Raw genomic sequence first — 19,819 nt, 5'->3', positions numbered from 1 at the left:
AATCAGGTATGTGACTTTAGCAAGCACACTAGACCAGTATAGAATGCAGCTTCCTTGCCTGAACCATTTAAGGGGGCACGCTAAGACTGACAGGCTGTAGCCATCTTGATCTGTCACTGAGGCACCTTCTATGAGCCTCTTCGGGAAATGGCAAGGTCTCTGCCCCATCCCCACATCAGTTGCTGTCTTCTGCCTCTGCTACAACCCATTTCAGACTAACTCTCAGACTGCCTGCAGCTCGGCTTGTGTGGGTCCTCTGAGACCTGAACTGGGGTTCATGGAACTTCCCTAGCTCCCACAGAGACTTTCCATTGTCCCTTGTCATCTGTGTGTAGATTTCCGTCTTTGAAGAGTTGGGTGGTGGTGGTGAGTGAGTGACTACTGACCAGCATCTGTAGGATACAGATTACAGGGTTGAACATGTTTCTGGGCCAGTCTTGCTTTTCTCATCCATCAGACCACTGTTTCTTAACTGCCTCCAATGAAGTCAAATTAGGTGCTGGGTATGGAGAATCACAAAACCAGACATGGTTCCTCTTTCATGGACCTTATTGAAGACAGATGTTAAACTAACAGAAACAAAACCAAATACAAACTTGAAAGTCAAAGTACCATGGTGGGAGTGGTGAGGGCTTGGGACGCAGCAGCATGGAGCTGAAGGTGGATTTGCACTAGACGAAGCCGCACGTTCAGACCGAGGATTTGGCTTTGGCTCCAAGTGGGTTGAGAGTCCAAGGAAAAGTGTGCAGATGAGCAGAGGCCTGTGTTTCTGGGTTGGAGGACACAGCAGCAGCTGGGGGAACGTCCATTGCTTTCTTCCTGCCCTCCTGCTGCATGTCTGCCTTTATGACTTGTCATGTCCCATGAGTTAAATGAGTTAGAAATTACTCACTGTGTCCACAGTACAGTTGCCTCTCACTAGCCCTGGGGACTGACTTCCTATCCCCTAGACTAAAATTCATGGACACTCAAGCCCTACAGGTATAGAGGTGTAACCATGTAGCTTACCTAAATCTTCCCATATATATTAAGTCACTATACATAAACCATTTAAAGGCCATGCAAATAGTTTAAGAAACTATTGCAGAAAATAAAGTCTGTCTGCATTCAATATGTATGCCCCCCCCAGTTCTTTTTGATCCCCAGTTGGTTAAATCTGTAGAGGATTCCCCCTAGTATATCAGGGATCCCCCCTGATATACTAGGGGGGGTATACTAGGGTCAGATACTAGCACCTGGTCAATTGTCGGTTCCTTCAGGATTAGAACTGTCAGCCAGGTTAAGACACACCCAGTTCTAGTAGGAAGAGAGGTTCAACAGACATCTTGGTGTTCCAACTTTCTGCAGACCAGTTCCCTGCAGTCTCCTCTTGTATGTTAGTGGAGGTTGATGGCCCACAGGACAGAGTCCTGTGTGAGTGCCCCATGACCTTTAGTGCTGGTTATGACAGTCTCACTTGTCACTGCCTCTCTCCTGGGGCCTTTCTTAAATGTCTTCCAATCTGCTGACTCATTTCCTGGATTCTGAACTTGAGCTACCTTGTGAGTTTGGCAGAGTGGGGGTTTTCTGATCAGCGAAGTTCAACATGCAACCTGAAGTTAGAGTAGATGGGGGACAATTAATTCTCTCTTAGGGACACCTTAGTCCAGTAAAGTAGCAGTCATCGAGAGCATCTCCTCCAGGCTGAGCACAAGTCAGTCATTTGTCTTCCTGTCATTAGACTCTTGGAGCAGGGTTGTTTCCTTCCCTGCCATTCCTGAGGCTGGCAGCTTAGAGCTGGGGTGTAGAGTGGGGAGTGGGGCCACAGAGTGCTCTGGGAATGACTCAGTGGTCTCATTCTAGCTCTAATCGTACCTCCTTGGTTCACCCACCTGTCTACCTCCATTTCTTTTTGTTTCTTTAAATTGGCGTTTGAGTGAGGAGCTCTGAGAAGGGGATGATAGGTAGAGTAGGCTAGCCCATAAGATGCCTCTTGGAATGGTAGAAGTGCTTCTTCTCCTGTCACCACCTGCTCCTACCTCTCTTCCCCCTCTCTTTCCTCCCCTCTCTCCCCTTTTTTTTTGGGGGGGGGGGGTGTCTTGTTCTCTGCTTCTATTTTAAATGCCCATTCCTTGCTGATTCTCTTACTGGAAACTGGCCCAGCTCCATTTAACTTTTTTTTTCCCATGCTGCTATTAATAGTGTCTGGTTAAGAGTCTGAGGAGAGGACAGTATGGTGGGCAGGTGCCCTCTTGATTCCAGTGCCCAGGCAAGTGTGCTTGATTCTGATCGCACAGATGGGATACATGTATTAGGCTCTTTTAATATCTGCTTGTTTTGTTGAATTGAAGGAAAGTCATCAGCTGTTAGCTCCTTAAACTTCTATTTCCTGCACCAGTGGGCAGGTCAAAGAAGGTCATGTTCTAGGTCTGTTACTGAGATATAACAGTATGCTTGGCATCTGGAATTCAGCTAGCATTCAGTTTTAAGGAATCTCCACATTCACCAACAGAGATGTTTATAGGGTCTTAGGTTTGTCTTAAGTCACAATCCCATCAAAGTGCTTTCTATATAAGTGTGGTATTCTTCCTCTGCAAGTTACCTGCCCTTTAAAACTTTTATTTTTTTTTTTCAGTGAGATAGTTCTGTTGTAACTAAAATATACAAACTATTATCACTATTATTTTTTTGTTTTTGTTTTTTATACTATTTTTATTTAATGTATTTGAACACACTGTAGCTATCTTCAGACACGCCAGAAGAGGGCATTAGATCCCATTACAGTTGGTTATGAGTCACCATGTGGTTGCTGGGAATTGAACTCAGGACCTCTGGAAGAACAGTCAGTGCTCTTAGCCACTGAGCCATCTCTCTAGCCCATCACTATTATTTTTAAGCTATGAAGTAGGATGGCACCTTTAATCCCAGTACTTGGGAGGCAGAGGAGGCTGGATCTTTGTGTGTGAGGCCAGCCTAGTCTGCATAGTGAGACTCTGTCTCAAAATAAAAACACAAACCACAACAAGAAAACAAAAATACTTCATTGACATTGTAACTTGAATTTCCCTAAGAGCTCAGGGTTCTGGTGATGCTTTTGTGTTTCTTTACTGCCTGCAGGTCTTTGATGAAGAATCTGTTTACACCTTTTACTTTTAAAATATTCGGTTATCTTATTGTTGAACTTGAAATATTATTTGTCCTAGAGAAAAATCCTTTTGTAGTTCTGTATTTGCAGTCCATGGACTGCATTTTTTAAAAATTATTTGTAGGTGTGTGTATTTACACATGAGTGTGTGCACAGTGAGTGCAGATTCTGGTGATGGACTGAAGCCTCAGGGCTCTTCAGAGCTGGAGTGAGATACATTAGTGAGCAGACTGAATCGGGTGCTGGGAACTGAACCTGGGTCTCTGGAAGAACAGCCAGTGCTCTTAGTCACTGAGCCACTGCTGCTCAGGGCCCCTCATTCTTGACAGTGTCTTTGAAAGAACAGTTTGTCACAGCAGCATTGTGGACTCATAGGTGTATAACAGTGTCTTTTATTCACTTAGTGTAATTGTCATCTCCAGCCTTACTGCCACCATCTGCTAACCTAGCCTAGTCCTGGAAGCTTCTAGCTCCCCACAATCTTATTAGGCTTAGAAGGTTTTCAACCTCTGAGACTTACTGCTGAATAAGTTCACCCTTTCTTGTTCTTTTTGAAAGTCGGCTGGCTCAAACTCCCCTCCACACTGACTGATTCAAACTGGCTTCTCTCTGCTTCTGACTGAATTGCTGCTTGGCCTCCTACTAACTTTGGCAATCTGTTCTATCTTCTGGCTCCTTCTGTCTTCATCTGCACCTAGCTCTCTCTCTCTCTCTCTCTCTCTCTCTGCAGCCTGTCTCTATACCACTGTCCTGTTAAAGCCGCCCTCTCCCTCTGCACTGTTCTCTCCTGTGTTGCCTCTCTCTTCTTGTGAGTTGGGCAGATCCTGTTCTGTTAAATCTTTCTCTGATTTGTCCCTTTCTCTGCCATTCAATTAGACATCACTTTCAAACATGGGGGATGCCTTTTACAAACTGACTTTACCTTCATTGTTTGGGGATTAAAGGTGTATACTAAGGGTGTGGCTGTATTCCAGCCAGAGGGATCAAAGGTGTGTGATATGACTGAGCCACACCACAACTAGAAACAAGTTTTTTTTAGTAAATAACACGATTTGGGGGTACACAGTGTGATCAAATATCCTGCAACAAATGTGTGTTGGAACAGGCCTGCAGGTCAGTGTATTTCATTGTGGGGTCACGGACTGGCAGTCAAGGTAACAATTGAGTAATATAATTCAGTGATTCACAAGAAGGATGAGACAAGATGTCTCAAGACATCTAAGGCTGTGGTCATCAGGATACAGACAAAGTTTCAGGACCGAGATGAGAGTCAAGAGTAGTTGCCTGAGCCCTCCTCTGCTTCAGAACCACTTTGAGGAGTGTGAGAGCATCCCGGGCTCTGGCCTTGATTGGCATTGCTCTGTGGCTTCAGTTCCTGAGGAAGGAGCTGAGGTAAGGATATTACCAATGCTCAGAGAAGGATTTGACAGAAACAGAGCTAAGTTTCCGTAACTGGGCAACTTGAAACCATTGTGGAGTTTGGCCTGACTGGCATGGTGGTTAAGTTGTCTTCTCATTGCCTGGTGTGTGTGTGTGTGTGTGTGTGTGTGTGTGTGTAGGGGGAAGGGGGCTTCATAGAGACTTCTTGCCCCTACAGTGTGAAGGGGGATGAAGCCAAGGTTGAAGTCATTGGCAGAGCTGAAGCCAGGATGTCTGTGGCAAAGGCCAGCTCATCTCCCCATTGCCTGGAGTTTGTCCTAGCGCTATTTTGGCCTGTGGTGTGTGGTTTCAGTGAGTGAGCCAGTTTGTAATCACGACACAATCGCATCTTTTAAGGGTTGAGTGAGCAACCCAGGAGAGGAAACTGCTGAAGAGATTTTCCTCAATTGGTAAGACTGTGATGGTCTTGTTTTATAATAATACAAGGGCAAGAAGAGGGAGGGGGATGGAGGGAAGGAAGAGATGGGAGAAAGAGAGGGAGGGTATAGAAGAGGAGGGAGGGAGGGGGAGGGAGAGGGGAGAGAGAGAGAGAGAAGAGGGAGGAAGGGAGGGAAGAAGGGAGGGAGGGGGGGAGAGAGAGAGAGAGAGAGAGAGAGAGAGAGAGAGAGAGAGAGAGTTTGGTGTCTGGTGTCTGGGGTGAGGTGATAGTGGCATGGGCTCAGCTGGGAGGCAGCAGTTCATGCAAAGTGGTCCCAGCTGCCCCTGATTTATGGGCTGATCCCGGCTCCAGCCTGTCATTCAGGGTAAGCTGCTATCATTAGTGGTTAAACATTTCTGAAAGTATCCTCTGTCGACTCTGACCACATGCCCTTTCGTGGAAGAGAGGGAGGGAGGAGCCAGGAGAGCCACGAGTCCCACCCTGTTCTCCATAACCAACTGCTCGACAGAAATGGCAAAGAGCCTTGGCTCAGGAAGGAATTGGGTTTGTCCATGCCTGTGTGTCTGACAGTGAACCGGGAAGGTCTTTGGTTGTCTGTGTAAGAAGACTCTTGGCTGGAAGAGTCACTGACCACCTTGGTCTCTCTCAAGCCCTCAACACATGCGCACGCCGGGCCACACTGGGCAGTTGCTGCAGACACTGTTCCCCCCAGAATTGGTCCACGCTCTTTAGCTGTTTTTGTGGTGAAGCGCTTAATACTAACATTTCTTCCCACCAATGGGGGCTTTGAAATTCTTTGAGGTATGGTTCCACAGTTGACAGTTTTTTGATTTATGAAATCAGTGTGAGGAAAAATAAGATAGAACAGGAAGAAAGTCTGAGCCCTCCTCTATGGCCAAGTTTCTCTTCTCTTAGCTTCTAATGACCACACTGGCTTTACATAGTGTGGATTCAGAGTTTGCTGGGTCTTGAACTCTGTCTCCCTTTCTGTCTCTGTCTCTCTGTTCTCACTCTCTTTCACTGTATTTGTTTGCTTTGGAGACAGGGTTTTGCCACATAGCCTTGGCTTGCTTGGAGCCCCCTTTGTAGATCATCGAGATCTGCCGTCTCTGCCTCCTCAGTGCTGGGCTTAAAGGCGCGTGACACCATTACCAGATTTATTTTTTAAAGATAAAATTTCATTTTGTAGCTCTTGGTCTGGTACTTCCCTGACTGCTCTCTAACCTTAGCAATCCTCCTAACTCTGCATCCTGAGTGCTAGCATGACGATGTGTGCCATCACATTTGCACACACACACACACACACACACACACACTCACTACCCCAAGGACAACTGTTCTTTCTCTTAAGAAAAAAAAATTTTTTTTTATGGGTTCTTTTTCTTATCAGAAGTATACAAGCTCCGAGAAAGCAACTAGAAAAATCTAAGAATACCAAAACCAAAGCACCGTGTTCACAGTTCCCAAGGCAATCATCATTAGTAGTTTGCTGTAGGTCCATCTAGTCACAAGAATCTGCTACTGAAAGGAGTAGGGTGCGTGTGGTGCTGCTGCTGCTTAATGCTCGCCTTTAATCCCAGCACTCAGGAGGCAGAGGCAGGTGGATCTCTTGAGTTCAAGGCCATCCTGGTCTACAGAGCAAGTTCTAGAACAGCCAGGGCCACACAGAGAAACCCTATATCAAAAAATAAAAATAAAAAACAAGAAACTAAAAAGAATCTCTTATTGAGAAAGTATGTGGTGGGATGGTTGCTAACTCCCAACAAAGCCAGCTGTTCTTCCGGCTGTTGGTCTGTCATCCCAGCCTGCTGGAGAAGTACCCTCAGCAGCAGGGGACTCTGGCAGGTGTTCCTCTCAGCAGTGAAGTGTCTGGTGGAGGCCATCTTGCCACTTGTGCATTAACTGGGAGAGAGAAGCTCCAGAGAAAGTCAACAAGAGCCCATCCATTCCACCTCCTCTCAGCCAAGAGGGGGGTGGGAAGGGGCTGGGTGGGCCTATTCCAAGCTTGCCCTCCATAGAACTGGCTGTTGTTTGTTTCCCTACCTGTGAATGAAGGCACTAGAGCCACTGTCAAGAGTGGCCGTGCTGAGGGAAATGGTGCCTTAAAGTGCAGGGCCCAGGTCATGGGGTGTAGCTTAGTGCATATGGTTTTCCTCTGGGGTCACTGTGATCCGGGCTGTTGTTGATGGTTCTTCTGCCCCATGCCCTGTGGTGTAAGTTGTTTTTACAACCTTTGATCCCTTTCCTGGAAAGAAACAGATTTGTCTTCATTCACTAGGTACCATTTAAATCATCTGGTCATTGACAATAAAATGACTGGGCATATTGAGAATGTCTGTTAATGAAAGGGCCAAACCAACGAATAGAGAAACTCAGAAGTTAAAAGTCTTTAGAGTGGAATGAAGGCAGCTATAAAACAAGCCCGAGAAGACATTTTCCTCCTTGCTTTGGGCTCTGAGAAAATGTCAGAGGTTTCTGCTAGAGCCTTCCATCTCTGTAGCTAGGTCACGCTGTATTGCCTCTCACTCACCAGAGCTATTGTTATCTTCTCCAGGTCTGCTGTGCCGCCATGGGCATTGGTTCTCACTGCCTAATTATCTTCCCAGCCATAGAGACAGTTGATTTGCATGTTTGGGGCCCTTTTACCTAGTGGGAGAAATATTTCATCAACCGTCTGTCCAGAGATTTTTGTTTATTTCTAACACTTGGGCCCAATAAAAATAATGTGATGGTCACAGGGTATTTGCCAGTTATTTCAGATGTGGGGGTGATTTGCTCCAGATTTGTTTACTTCAAGTGGAAAAGTTTGCACAAAGCTGCCTTTTGGGCTTTTACCAAGAAGGAAGCTTCCGTGGCTCTGCTCAGCCAGCTCCTGTTAGGTGAACCGCTGGAGGCCCTGCTTCTAATAAATAGCGAGAGAGGGGGAGCGTTCTTCTTTCTCACAGTGACTTATATCGTCTGCTTCATACTCTGAACCCCCAGGACGCACAGACATTCAGGTGGCTCAGCCAGGACAGCCACAGCAACCAGTGAGCAAAGCCCTGGCGGGAGGAGCCGCCGCCAGCCCGTGAAGAACCCCAGCGGCAGTGGCTTAGCCAATGGCACAGGTGAGTGACGACACAGCCGCAGCCTGCACTACAGGGGACGCTCTGGCCTGACCTGTTAGCACTTGGGACATTGCGTTCTGTGCCACAACATAGGGCTGAGAGAAGCCACCAGCACGTGTGTGAATTTGAGTCCACGACTTATTCCGTTGGCCCGTTGGCCTCTTTGGCTTATTCTGGACAGCCAAGGTTATTCTCCATGTTCCCATGCATCCTAAAATAGTCCTTTGGGTCTGGGGACTTACCTCAGTTGGTAGTGTTTGGGTAGCATGCCTGAGATAGACTGTGCACCTCATAAAACTGTCTTAGAGATGTGTGCCTATAATCCCAGTACTCGAGAGGTAGAAGAAGGTTGGAGGAACAGAAGTCAAAGGTCATCCTGGCCTATGACAAGTTCAAGGTCAGCCCAGGATACGTGAGATTCTATCTCAGAAAATAGAAGTGAAAAACAAAATATTCCTTTGTACAGAAAACATTTTTAAAGTATGCTTTTTCATTCATTTCTTATCAGTATTGGATTTCATCTGGATTAAACTAAAGACTTATTTCGTTTAGTTTTTATGTGTATGTGTATGCTTGAGGGAATGTATGTGCACTACATACATACAGGTGTTCTGAGACCAGAAGAGGGTGTCACATACAGTTCCTCAAACTAGAGTTAAAGCACTTAGGAGCTACCCAGTGTGGGTGCTGGGAACTGAACCCAGATCCTCTGGAAGATGCTTAACCACTGAGCCCAGTCCCATTGTGGTTTTTTTGGTTTTTGTTTTGTTTTGTTGATATTTCAAGACAGGGTTTCTCTATATAGCCCTGGCTGTCCTGGAACTCACTCTGTAGACCAGGCTGGCCTCGAACTCAGAAATCTGCATGCCTCTGCCTTCCAAGTGCTGGGATTAAAGGCGTGTGCTACCACTGCTTGGCGTTTTTTTTTTGTTGTTGTTGTTGTTGTTGTTGTTGTTGTTTTTGTTTTTGTTTTTGAGGCAGGGTCTCACTTTGTAGCACTGGCAGGCCTGGAACTCATAGGGATAGACCAGATGAGCCTCAAACTCATAGGGATATACCTACCACTCCCCCAAGTCTACCACACCCAACCCTAGGTGTCTTATTTATGCATGACCTATTTGAAAAAACAAACAAACAAACAAACAAACAAACTACCCAGTTTAGGGAGTTTGTCACAAAGGCCCATCTCTCTCCTGTCCTCTGCCTCTGCTCTCTCTTTGGCTTCTTTCTGCCTCCCCTCCGCCTTTCTTCTGTTTCCCCTCTGCTTCGCTCTTCTCTCCTGCATCCCCCCATCTCCCCTCTGCCTTTCCTCTAGCACTGCCTCCCCTCTGCCTCTGTTTCTCCTAACCCTCTCCCTTTTGTTTCTGCCTCTGCCTCTTTTCTCCCCTCTTTCTGCAATGATGACAGTTCATCCTGACCTCACTGTCAGCCAGGACTATATGAAAACAGAAAGCTAGGGTGTTCTGTTCCAGGGTGGGCAGCCAGAGGCTCTCCTTGATGGGATATAAATGAGGATGTCTCCCTCCATCCTTGTTAGGCCTGTGAGGACCACTTTTAGGATGGCAGTGTAGGAGCTGTGCCTCCTGATAGAGCTGCCAAGGGCATGCGAGAGTAATAGAACAGCCTCCTATTGGCTGTATATCGTACTTCACATGTAAAAGACTTTAGGAGAAAACCAGACCCCAGGTCCTACTGGCTTTTTCACGTTGTTACAACTGTAGAGTATCCATTTTATAAAACGAGAGTGAGTGGCAGCCTGTGTATATCAGGGCCATGTTTCTAAGTTTTAGGAGTGGTGGTCCAAGAAGTAGACTGGTGGTCTTGCGCCTCACCGGGATGTGTGCACAGTGATTTACTGTCTAATTTCTATTGAAAATTTCACCCCAGATTTTCATCTGTTACAGCTCCCTTAAATGTGATTTCTATGCACAATGCTTATACCGCATGTGGTAGGCTCAGGACTCCCATGTGCAGTATATGTTTAAGACTCAGTGGCTTACTTGCTAGCATTTTATTTCCTCCCTTGTAAAGTTAGGGCCAGAGTGTGTATTGTAAGATGTTATAAGGAATAAGCCATATAAAACATGTGAAGGGTTTGGAGGGGGCGTACAGAGTGAGGGTGGTGCTTAGCACAAAGCTCTTATCTTTATGAGTAATTTAATTATGAGACATGGATATTTGTTTTTGTTTCACTTCATTGGTTTTTTTAATCCATGCTTCCATTTATCTGTGTGTCTTCTTGTCTACTCTTAAGAAAATGTGTTTCTATTAGCCAGTGGTGATGGCGCACCCCTTTAATCCCAGCACTTGGGAGGCAGAGGTCGGGGGGGGGGGGCGGGGGGGGGGGGAATCACTGAGTTCATGGCCAGCCTGGACTACACACAGAGAAACTCTGTCTCAAAAAACAAACAAATCAAAAAACCCAAACAAACAAGCAAAGATTTATTTTTATTAATGGCATGAACATTTATCTGTATGTGTATTATGTACCCCAAGAAGGCCAGAAAAGGGTATCAGGTCCCCTGGACCAAGAGTTACTGGTGGTTGTGAGATTGTGAGTCCTCTCTGGATGCTGGGAACTGAACTCTAGTCCTCTGAAAGAGTATGCAGCTGTGACTCCTGATGGAGTTTTCACAGGCATGCAAGATCAATTTAATAGTTTCCTATTGGCTATGTATTATACTTACCCACATAAAAGATGTTAGGGAGGGCTGGGCAGTGGTGGTGCAGGCCTGTACTCCCAGCACTTGGGAGGCAGAGGCAGGCAGATTTCTGAGTTTGAGGCCAGCCTGGTCTACAGAGTGAGTTCCAGGACAGCCAGGGCTACACAGAGAAACCCTGTCTCGAAAAAACCAAATCAAAAAAACCAAACAAACAAACAACAACCACAACAAAAAGATGTTAGGGAAAAAAACAAAGCTCTTAACTACTAAGTCATTCTCTCTTCTTCAGCCCCTTACTTACTTTTAAAAATGGTTTCCATGGTTGGAGTGTAGCTTGTCAGCAGTTGATAGAGTGCTTCCCTAGCTTGCATGAGCCCCTCATAAACTGAGTTCAAGGGAGGCCAGGACTGTGAGATTCCAAGTGAAATCAAATTAAAATAATAAACTGTAGTATAGCTAACAGACATTCATCATTTAACAAGTCTTCCTCAACTCTCACGCAGTTCCCTATTTTTGTTTTGTTTTGTTTAAGATATGAGTGGTGTTGTGTAGCTAACTTGGAAGACTGTGCGCAGCAGGCTGGCCTTGCACACAGAGCACTCCCCTGCCTCTGTGTCGAAAGTGTTACAGTTACAGCCATGCACCGCTGCTAGCATGCTTTCCTCTGCATACAGACTTGTTTTGGGGAAAAATAGAAACATGTTTTTGAAGGGCCATTTACAGCTGTGCTGTCTGGGCTGGCCTTGAATACCCAGCCTGTAGCTCTCCCACCGGGCCCTTCCGAGTAGCTGCCTCTGTGTGTGCAGGCCACTATTCATAGCTTTTAAGTGCAATTCTGGAGTCAATAAAAATGAAATAAATTTCCTTTAAAAAGGTTTGCTTATATGGCCAAGGCTGCATAAAAATTTCACAGACTAGCATATGAGGTTTTTTCCTCTGACCTTGTCAATACTGTTCTGTTCTAGTTTTTAAGGCTATCAATGTTAACAAGTTCCACCTCTTGGTCTATTCTTACTAGCTCTGTTCTTTATTTTGTTTTGTTTGGATGTTGGAGATTGGACTCCTGACCTTATGCATGGTATGCACATACTCACCCCTGAGCTGCACACCAGCCCTAAGTTAATCTTTCTCTGTAGTGGAATCCTGTTCTCTCTGAGTGTTAATTAAGCAGTTTTCCATAGTGACTTTTACTTAATTTAGCACTTACTACTTTTTTCTCTACCATGGGACTTTGTTTGTTTTGAGTGTGTCTCACAAATTTTGGTTATTGGGATTGTGTTTTAAACGTTTACCTTAGGTATATAGATGCTTTACCCGCCTGAGTCTCTCACCACGTGGCTGCCTGACGCTGCCCTCTTTACTGGGAGCCAGATGCCCTGGAACTGGAGTTAGAGATGGCTGTGAGCTGCCATGTGTGTGTTGAACCCCGGTCATCTGGGAGAGCAGTCGGTGCTCCTAACTGCTGAGCCATCTTTCCAGCCCTGGCCTAGTATGTTTTCTGAAGTCTAAAAGGGATAGCTCTCTGCCATGTTACTTGTTCTCTTTGAAAATTCACGAATTTCTCAAAACAAATTCTGGACTTTAAATTTTTAGAGGCATGCTAGAAATGGGAGTTATATTAATCTATGTAATCTAATAAGGATCTAATCTTACTGTCAGTCAGGCACTGAGGGATGCCTTTGCTAATCTTTCCCCTGCATCTCATACAACCTTGCTGTTTTTCCTTTTGCTTAGACTCATTGTTGTGGTTTTGGAGAGGGTGTCACTGTGGTGCCCTTTGTGCAGGCCTGAGTTGAGTGTGCGCTTCCCCTGATTTTGGGATAAAATCTCCTCCCTCCTTTTCTCTTTCACCTTGGAGCTCATCAGTGGGTAGGCTGGCTTGTCTAGGACTAAGAAAAAGATGTCGGATTCCAGATCTTTTTCTTGGCCAAAGGGTTTCCCATCCTTGAATAAATGTGATTCATAAAATTGAAGTGTCAACCAACATCACAGAGGAGCCTTGTAAAACACTCACAGTCACAGAAACCGGTGGCTGATCAACTGCCATGGTCCCCCCCCCCCCAACTCCCTGCCATGGTACCCCCTGCCCTGGCCCCTCCCCTACCCCCTCCTCTGGTCCTTCCCCTCCCTCCTGCCCTGGTCCCTCCCCTACCCCCCCTGCCCTGGTCCCTCCCCTACCCCCCTTGCCCTGGTTCCCCCCCTATCCCCCTCTGCCCTGGTCCCTCCCCTACCCCCCTGCCCTGGTCCCTCCCCTACCCCCCTGCCCTGGTCCCTCCCCTACCCCCCTGCCCTGGTCCCTCCCCTACCCCCCTGCCCTGGTCCCTCCTCTACCCCCCTTGCCCTGGTCCCCCCCTACCCCCCTCTGCCCTTGTCCCTCCCCTACCCCCCTGCCCTGGTCCCTCCACTACCCCCCTGCCCTGGTCCCTCCCCTACCCCCCTCTGCCCTGGTCCCTCCCCTACCCCCCTGCCCTGGTCCCTCCCCTACCCCCCTCTGCCTTGGTCCCTCACCTCCCTGCCCTGGTCCCTCCCTCACCTCCCTGCCCTGGCTCCTCTCCTCCTCCTCCATCCAGGAGAACATTCAAGCCCTCTTCATTTCCTTCTTTTTAGTATTTCCTCCTCACAGTACTCTGAGTTTGAACAGCAGTCCTGCTGTTTGAAGAGCACTGTCTTAGTAGTCACCGAGCTTGCTGTCTGTGGTGGAGTGGGAATAGCATTCTCCTCACAGGCTGTTGGAGTGACAGATGAACTAATGAAAGTGCACTTGCTAAAGGCAATGAGGGCTGCTGGATTGGATCTAGAACAGAATGAGCGACTTAGTGGGAAAGCTAGTGAGATTCAAATAAAACCTGGAGTTTAGTTAATAGTACTATACAGATCCCCCCCTTTTTTTAATTTGTCAAAAAGTGCCATGGTTAAAAGAGTAACACTAGGGGACATTGGGTAAAGGACCCACATCCTGTCATCTTTTTTATGAAGATGAGTATAGCACACTCAGGCTGAAGCAGAAGGATAATGAGTTCAAGGCTAGTTTGGCTACATAGGTTCTACGCCATCTCAAACAGTGAACAAACAAAAGCTAATGATAACAAATCACACCCAGAATACTGTTTAAATGGACTATTTTCAAGTGGTTGTTCAAATATCAGGTGATTTTATTTTTAATGTCTTTTCTAAATTTTAGACTTGGCGATGCATATGTATTGAACAAGTATTTATCAAATGCTGTCTCCTGGACAGTGTAGAATATAAAACCAAGACAAGGCTCTGCCTTCTGATCTACTTCAGTAAAAATTGGAAACGTGAGGGCTGATGCGTGCCTTTAACCCAACACTCTGGAGGCAGAGGCAGGGGGATCTCTGTGAGCTTGAGGCTGACCTAGTCTACAGAGTGGGTTCCAGGACAGCCAAGGCCACACAGAGAAACCCTCTCTCAAAAACCAAAACCAAACCAAAATTTTAAAAAAGTTGAAAACACACCTTTGCCAAGTCCCAAGTGCTGTTACAGCAGGAGTTCTGGGTTGCACAGCAGAGGCCACAGGAACTGTGGAATCTGTACAAGCAATGGCCAGGCTGGACTGCAGTGGAGTGGAGACCGTCTGGGGAACAGGGCTGTGAAGGAGATTGGCAAGAACCTCGGGTAGAAAGTAAAGTGTTGGCAGGATGTGACACAGGCAGTAGAGTGCTTATGTAGCCTGCAGAGCTCCCGGTTCAATCCCCAGCACCGAATGCACAGGGCATAGTGTCGCATGCCTGGAATCCTAGCACTCAGATGGTAAAGACAGGGGGATCAGAAGTTCAAGGTTAGCTACACAACCACCTGTAATGGGATCGGATGCCTTCTTCTGGTGTGTCTGAAGAAACAGTGTACTCACATACATACAATAAATAAATGAATCTTTCCAAAAAAAGTTTTTTTTTTTTTGAAAAAAAAAGGCTAGAGTTGGAGGCTAGCCTAGGATACCTGAGAACCTGTCTTTAAAAAAGGAGGTGTTAGCGGGTGTGGTTGTGCACGCCTGTAATCCCAGCACTTGGGAGGCAGAGGCAGGCAGATTTCTGAGTTCGAGGCCAGCCTGGTCTACAGAGTGAGTTCCAGGACAGCCAGGACTATACAGAGAAACTCTCTCGAAAAACCAAAACCAAAAAAGGAGGTGTTAATAGTAATTACCAAGAGCACAGACGGCCTGAGTCATTTTCAGACTTCCCTTGAGGTAAGGCTGGACCGCTGCTGCCCCTGCTGCCGCCGCTGCCCCTACTTTTGAGATCGTCTCACTAGGTAGTCCTGGTTGGCTTAGAACTCTGTGTAGTCAAGATTTGACTTTGAACTCCAAGTTTAACTACCTCTGTCTCCAGAGTGCTGGCTTGAAAAGGCAAGGCAGGTGTGAGTTTGAGTCCAGTCTGGTCTATTGAGGAGTTCCAAGACAGCCAGGGCTACACAGAGAAACCCTGTCTTAAAAGAAAAAAAAAAAAAGAGTACAGCTCAAACATGCAGAGGCAGTGGTTATTGTGTTTCTTGTGATTCCTGCAAAGACTTTTTTTTTTTTTTGAAAGATTCATTTATTTATTGTATGTATGTGAGTACACTGTTGGTCTCTTCAGACACACCAGAAGAGGGCATCAGATCCCATTACAGGTGGTTGTGAGCCACCATGTGGTTGCTGGGAATTGAACTCAGGATCTCTGAAAGAGCAGTCAGTGCTCTTAACCACTAAGCCATCTCTCCAGCACCACAAAGACATTTTTTAAGTGTACAATTGTATGTGTTGTCCGAGGGGGGAAAACACGTGTCCAAGCACACACAGATGAACAGATGATTATATCTATATCTACAGCTATCTATATATCTTTATATCTATATATCTATCACTGGCAATTTCTCAATTATCTTAAGAGTTTTTCTATAAAACTTGAAGCCAATTTAAAGAGCATTGTCCTCCACTAACCTCGGCCTAATATGGGGAAATTTTACTATAAATAAAGGGCATTAACACATGGATTGAAATATTTAAATCCAATACTTTCATGTTTTTTTTAAATCTTCTACAACATTTTTTAAAGTTTTATTTGTAGTTGTGTGTGTGTGTGTGTGTGTGTGTGTGTGTGTGTGCAGAAGAGTGTAGGTGATAGAGTTAGCCATAGGCATCAGATCCCCTGGAGGTGCATACCAGGGGCTGTATGCCATCAGATGGAGATGCTGGGAATTGAAGTCAGGCTCTCTAGAAGAGCAGTGTACATTCTCAGTGGCTGAGCCATCTCGCTGTCTCCCTGCCCCTCTGTAATTTTTAAAGAAAACAAAACCTCATTGTTCCTTTTCAGATGATGCCAGGTCACCAGCTCAGTATTCTGAGGGCAGGCAGAGGGAGAGCCAAGTTTCTCCACAGGCTCCATCCTCACACACTTCATGAACCTTGGGGAAGCAGAGTGTGTGAGGGTGGCGGCTCCTCCTTATTAGAAGTGTCCCCCAATAAGTGAAGGCCACACCTCGGGAATTAGAGCCTTACTGTTTTGTAACCTCCAAAGAATTATTAAATTATTTGTCTGTTTCTGAACTTCGTTACTTTTCACATTCTCTGACTTTTCCTGATTTTGTACGTTATTATCCTTTTTTAAAAGATTCACTTATATACTTTATGTATGTACATTGTAGTTGTCTTCAGACACAGCTACAGTACAGATCTGAGGGAGTCAGATCTCACTATGGATAGTTTTGAGCCACCATGTGGTTGCTGGGATTTGAACTCCGGACCTTGAGAAGAGCAGTCAGTGCTCTTAACGGCTGAGCCGTCTCTCCAGCCCCGGAGTTTGTACATTATTATAGCTCTTTAATAGGTCTGATATGGTGAGGAAAACAACCCCACAGAAACCCTGCAGTCTTCTGGAGACTTTCATCTCTATTCTTACAAAGTTAGGTTTTCTTTATAAATTTCACAGTAAATTTATCTAAGACTTGTTTTTGTTTGTTTGTTTTTTAAGATTGGAGTTGCATAAAGTTTACAGATTTTCATAAAGAGGATTGTCATCTGTTTTGTGTACTAGCTTGGTCTGGATAGAATATAAACAGAAAATTTTGCATTCATGTTGGAGAAACATTTATTTTATAGGTTTAGTTATTAAGCAGCCGATCTAGCCTCTTTCCAGTTAGTATCAACCCTGACAAGAAGGCAAGCAGACCTGAGACAGTGACGGTGCATTTGCCAAGCCCACACAGGGCTCTAGGTTTGATCCTCGGCATTGCAGAATTAGTAAATAAACAAAGCTCAAGGCTTTCAACCAGTGAGCCCCACGCCTCAGAAGTCTAGCTTGGTGACAGCCTAGGAAGACATGTTGGTTTCAGCTGACAGCTAGCATTAGCCAGGTGAATCTGGCAATTACTCAGTTGCACATAATCTTGATTCACACCGAAGGGTGTGTAAAAAAGTGGAGTGAGCTGCTTCTACCTTCTGAGTGCCAGAACCCGTTCGTACTAGGCCTGGTTTTATAAAACTTATAGTTGTCTAATCTGAGTAGGCTAGTATCACAGATACAGTTTTGTATGGCATGTGAAACCTAGTAAGAGAAAAAATTCTTCTTCTGTTAAGTGTGGTTTATGCATTTACAGTGAGTGAGGAACCTACTACAGTCAGTGATCCTGAAGAGCCGTCAGTTGTTGGTGTGACATCCCCGCCTGCAGCAGCCTTGAGTGTGTCCTCAAATCCCAGCACATCCCTCCCTGCACCATCCACACCAGCTGAGGGAGAGGAGCCCAGCACTTCCGGGACACAGCAGCTCCCTGCTGCTGCCCAGGCCCCCGATGCTCTTCCTGCTGGGTGAGTAGTCTTGTGTCCCATGACGGCACTCCCCTCACCAGGCTAGAAACAATGTGGTTGTGGCTTGCCCAGTGCCCAGGGCTCTCTGGCCGAGCTGCTGTGTATTGACTCGAGAATGGTGTGAGGTGCCTGCTCTGTGCATTCCCCAGCACCTGAGCCGCCCGTGCCGGTCGGCGTGATTTGTGCTGGGACTTACGTGGACAGCTTCTGTGGACTGTGGAGCTCACTGCCCTCGTGGGTTGTGGGAGGATGTCTGACTAGTGACAAGCTTTCTCTCTCCTGAGTTCGACCTTGGCAGTCCATGAAGGATTGAGGCTCTAGGTGCTGAGCTGCTGGGACTGGGCTGTGCCCTCAGCTGTGGCCAGGGTTATGCTAGGTCTCGTTTTCTTGATCTTCTTGTGTAACAAAGATCTCCTCCCAGACGACAACTCCAGCGAGACAAAGGAAAACTATGTAGTCAGTGGAGATTGACCATGGATTCTGGGAACAGACCAGATAATTCAGTAGATAAAGGCACTCGCTACCAAGCCAGGCACCTTGAGTTTATGTTCTTTGACAACACACACACACACACACACATACACACACACACACACACCATATAAACAAATGTAGAAAATAAATTAAAAGAACATTTCCCCCCCAAGGGACAGAATAAATTACATCAGCGATTGAATTCATCCCTCTGCATCACCTGTGTGGCCCAGCTGTCCAGCTTACATGTTGGTTATGTGATGATAGCATGCATCCTTGTGGAGGGACCCCAGTAAATGGTGTGTGTGAAACATGCTGGGAGACAGGTGAGGATTGCTTTGAAGGTTTTGAAGGACCCACAAGGGCAGAGGCTGCTTCTGACCTGGGAAACACTTCTACTTTAGTTAAGACAGTGGTCAGGACTGTCCCACTGTCCACCCTGGTCATCAATGTGGTACATAATAAACCTATGTCCCACGCTGGCAAGGTGGCTTAGCATAAGGTGCTTGCCAGCAAGCCTAGCCCCCAGGTGGAGGGAGAGAACCGACTCCTGCAGGTTGCCCTGAGCTGCAAACTTGCCCAGTGCCACCTTCCCCACCTCCAAGGCAGTGCTGTTGTAAAAATAAATGTTTAGGGCTGGTCCGATGGCTCAGCAGGGAAGGTCTTTGCTCTCTAGCCTGACTGCCTGAGTTAGGTCCCAGGCCTGTGTGTAGGAGAGAGCTGAGCCGCTCCTGTGGCTTGTCCATTGAGCTCTGTCGGCCCCTCCCCACACAGACACAGATACAGAAGGAAATCATTTCACAGGAGCCCGGTTCTGTCCTGCTCAGCACTAGTGACCAGCCGAGGTAGGCTGAGGATGGTGTGTATCCTTCTATGGATACTCCTGCAGATGTTGGAAAGATGTCACCTACGTCATGGAGAAGGTGCTGCCTTGTTCATAAAGCCATTTCTGAACTCTCAGTTGTTAAAAATCCTCTATCAGAAAGTGTGTGATTTTTGCTGTTTATACTTAGCATTCATGAAACTCCTTTCTCCCTATAGTGTGCTGATCAATGAAAACCATTGCAGATAATTCTTATTATCTCAAACCTGAAGAAAACTGGAGTGGTGAGAGGGAGTTCTGAAAAGGCCATTAATTTTTATTTTTATTTTTTGGGGGGGTAACATGTTTCATTTTGAAAGAAGATTATTAACCAACTGTTTGAGTATCCCTGTAGAGATTTTATTTTCTATTTCTTAAGTGTGAGACTTTGTATTATTCTTACTTTCAAATTTATGTGCTATAATTTGAGAAAAACAGTGCAGAATCATTCTGGCAGAAAGGAGAGAAAATGGCCGCCTGTGTCCCCAGTGAGCTGTTTGTTTGCTTTCCGCTGAGCAGATGCCTGGAAGGCCGGCCTCACTTCTGTGTCAGTCTCTGGCAATTAGGGCTAACGGCTCAACGCGTCTTTATGTAGGGCGTGTGTGTGGTTTACTGTTCTCTCGGATTGGGCACTTCCTGTTTCCAAGCAGTTGGAAAACTCCAGGCTCTGAAACTGTTCTTTATTCAGCAGCCCAGGGAAGCCTGTCCCCCACCCCTTTCCTCTCTTGGTCAGAGGCTAAAACACTTTTCTGAGGTGGAGTTTGGACAGTGTCCTTTCTTAGAGCATTTAGAATGTGCCCGTGTGTGTGGGATGGATGGGGTGAGGAGTTGCCGCTCCCCACTTTTATGTGTAAGATGTTGTAGAGAAGAGTATGGAACCCCAGTTTTCCAGGGGTACTTAGAACCTCACTCAGTATCTGGAGGACCATGTCAGGGCTCAGAGACTGCTGTTTTTAACTAGAGCCAGC

The 19,819-nt window shown here is 46.2% G+C and overlaps 1 protein-coding gene across 1 annotated transcript in view; it reads left to right on the top strand.

Moving 5' to 3' along the window:
• Wwp2 (WW domain containing E3 ubiquitin protein ligase 2) overlaps window positions 1–19,819 on the top strand; it is a 118,379-nt gene that overhangs the window by 61,557 nt on the left and 37,003 nt on the right. Inside the window, exons 7-8 of the mRNA XM_052166192.1 lie at window positions 7,926–8,050; window positions 17,308–17,515. Coding sequence (XP_052022152.1) covers window positions 7,926–8,050; window positions 17,308–17,515 — 333 coding nt within the window. The remainder of the gene's footprint in view (window positions 1–7,925; window positions 8,051–17,307; window positions 17,516–19,819) is intronic.

This window comes from Apodemus sylvaticus, chromosome 21 (assembly GCF_947179515.1).
Source record: "Apodemus sylvaticus chromosome 21, mApoSyl1.1, whole genome shotgun sequence".
Lineage (NCBI taxonomy): Eukaryota > Metazoa > Chordata > Mammalia > Rodentia > Muridae > Apodemus > Apodemus sylvaticus.
Note: the sequence above shows the minus strand (reverse complement) of the source record. Positions and strands in the feature narration are given on the sequence as shown.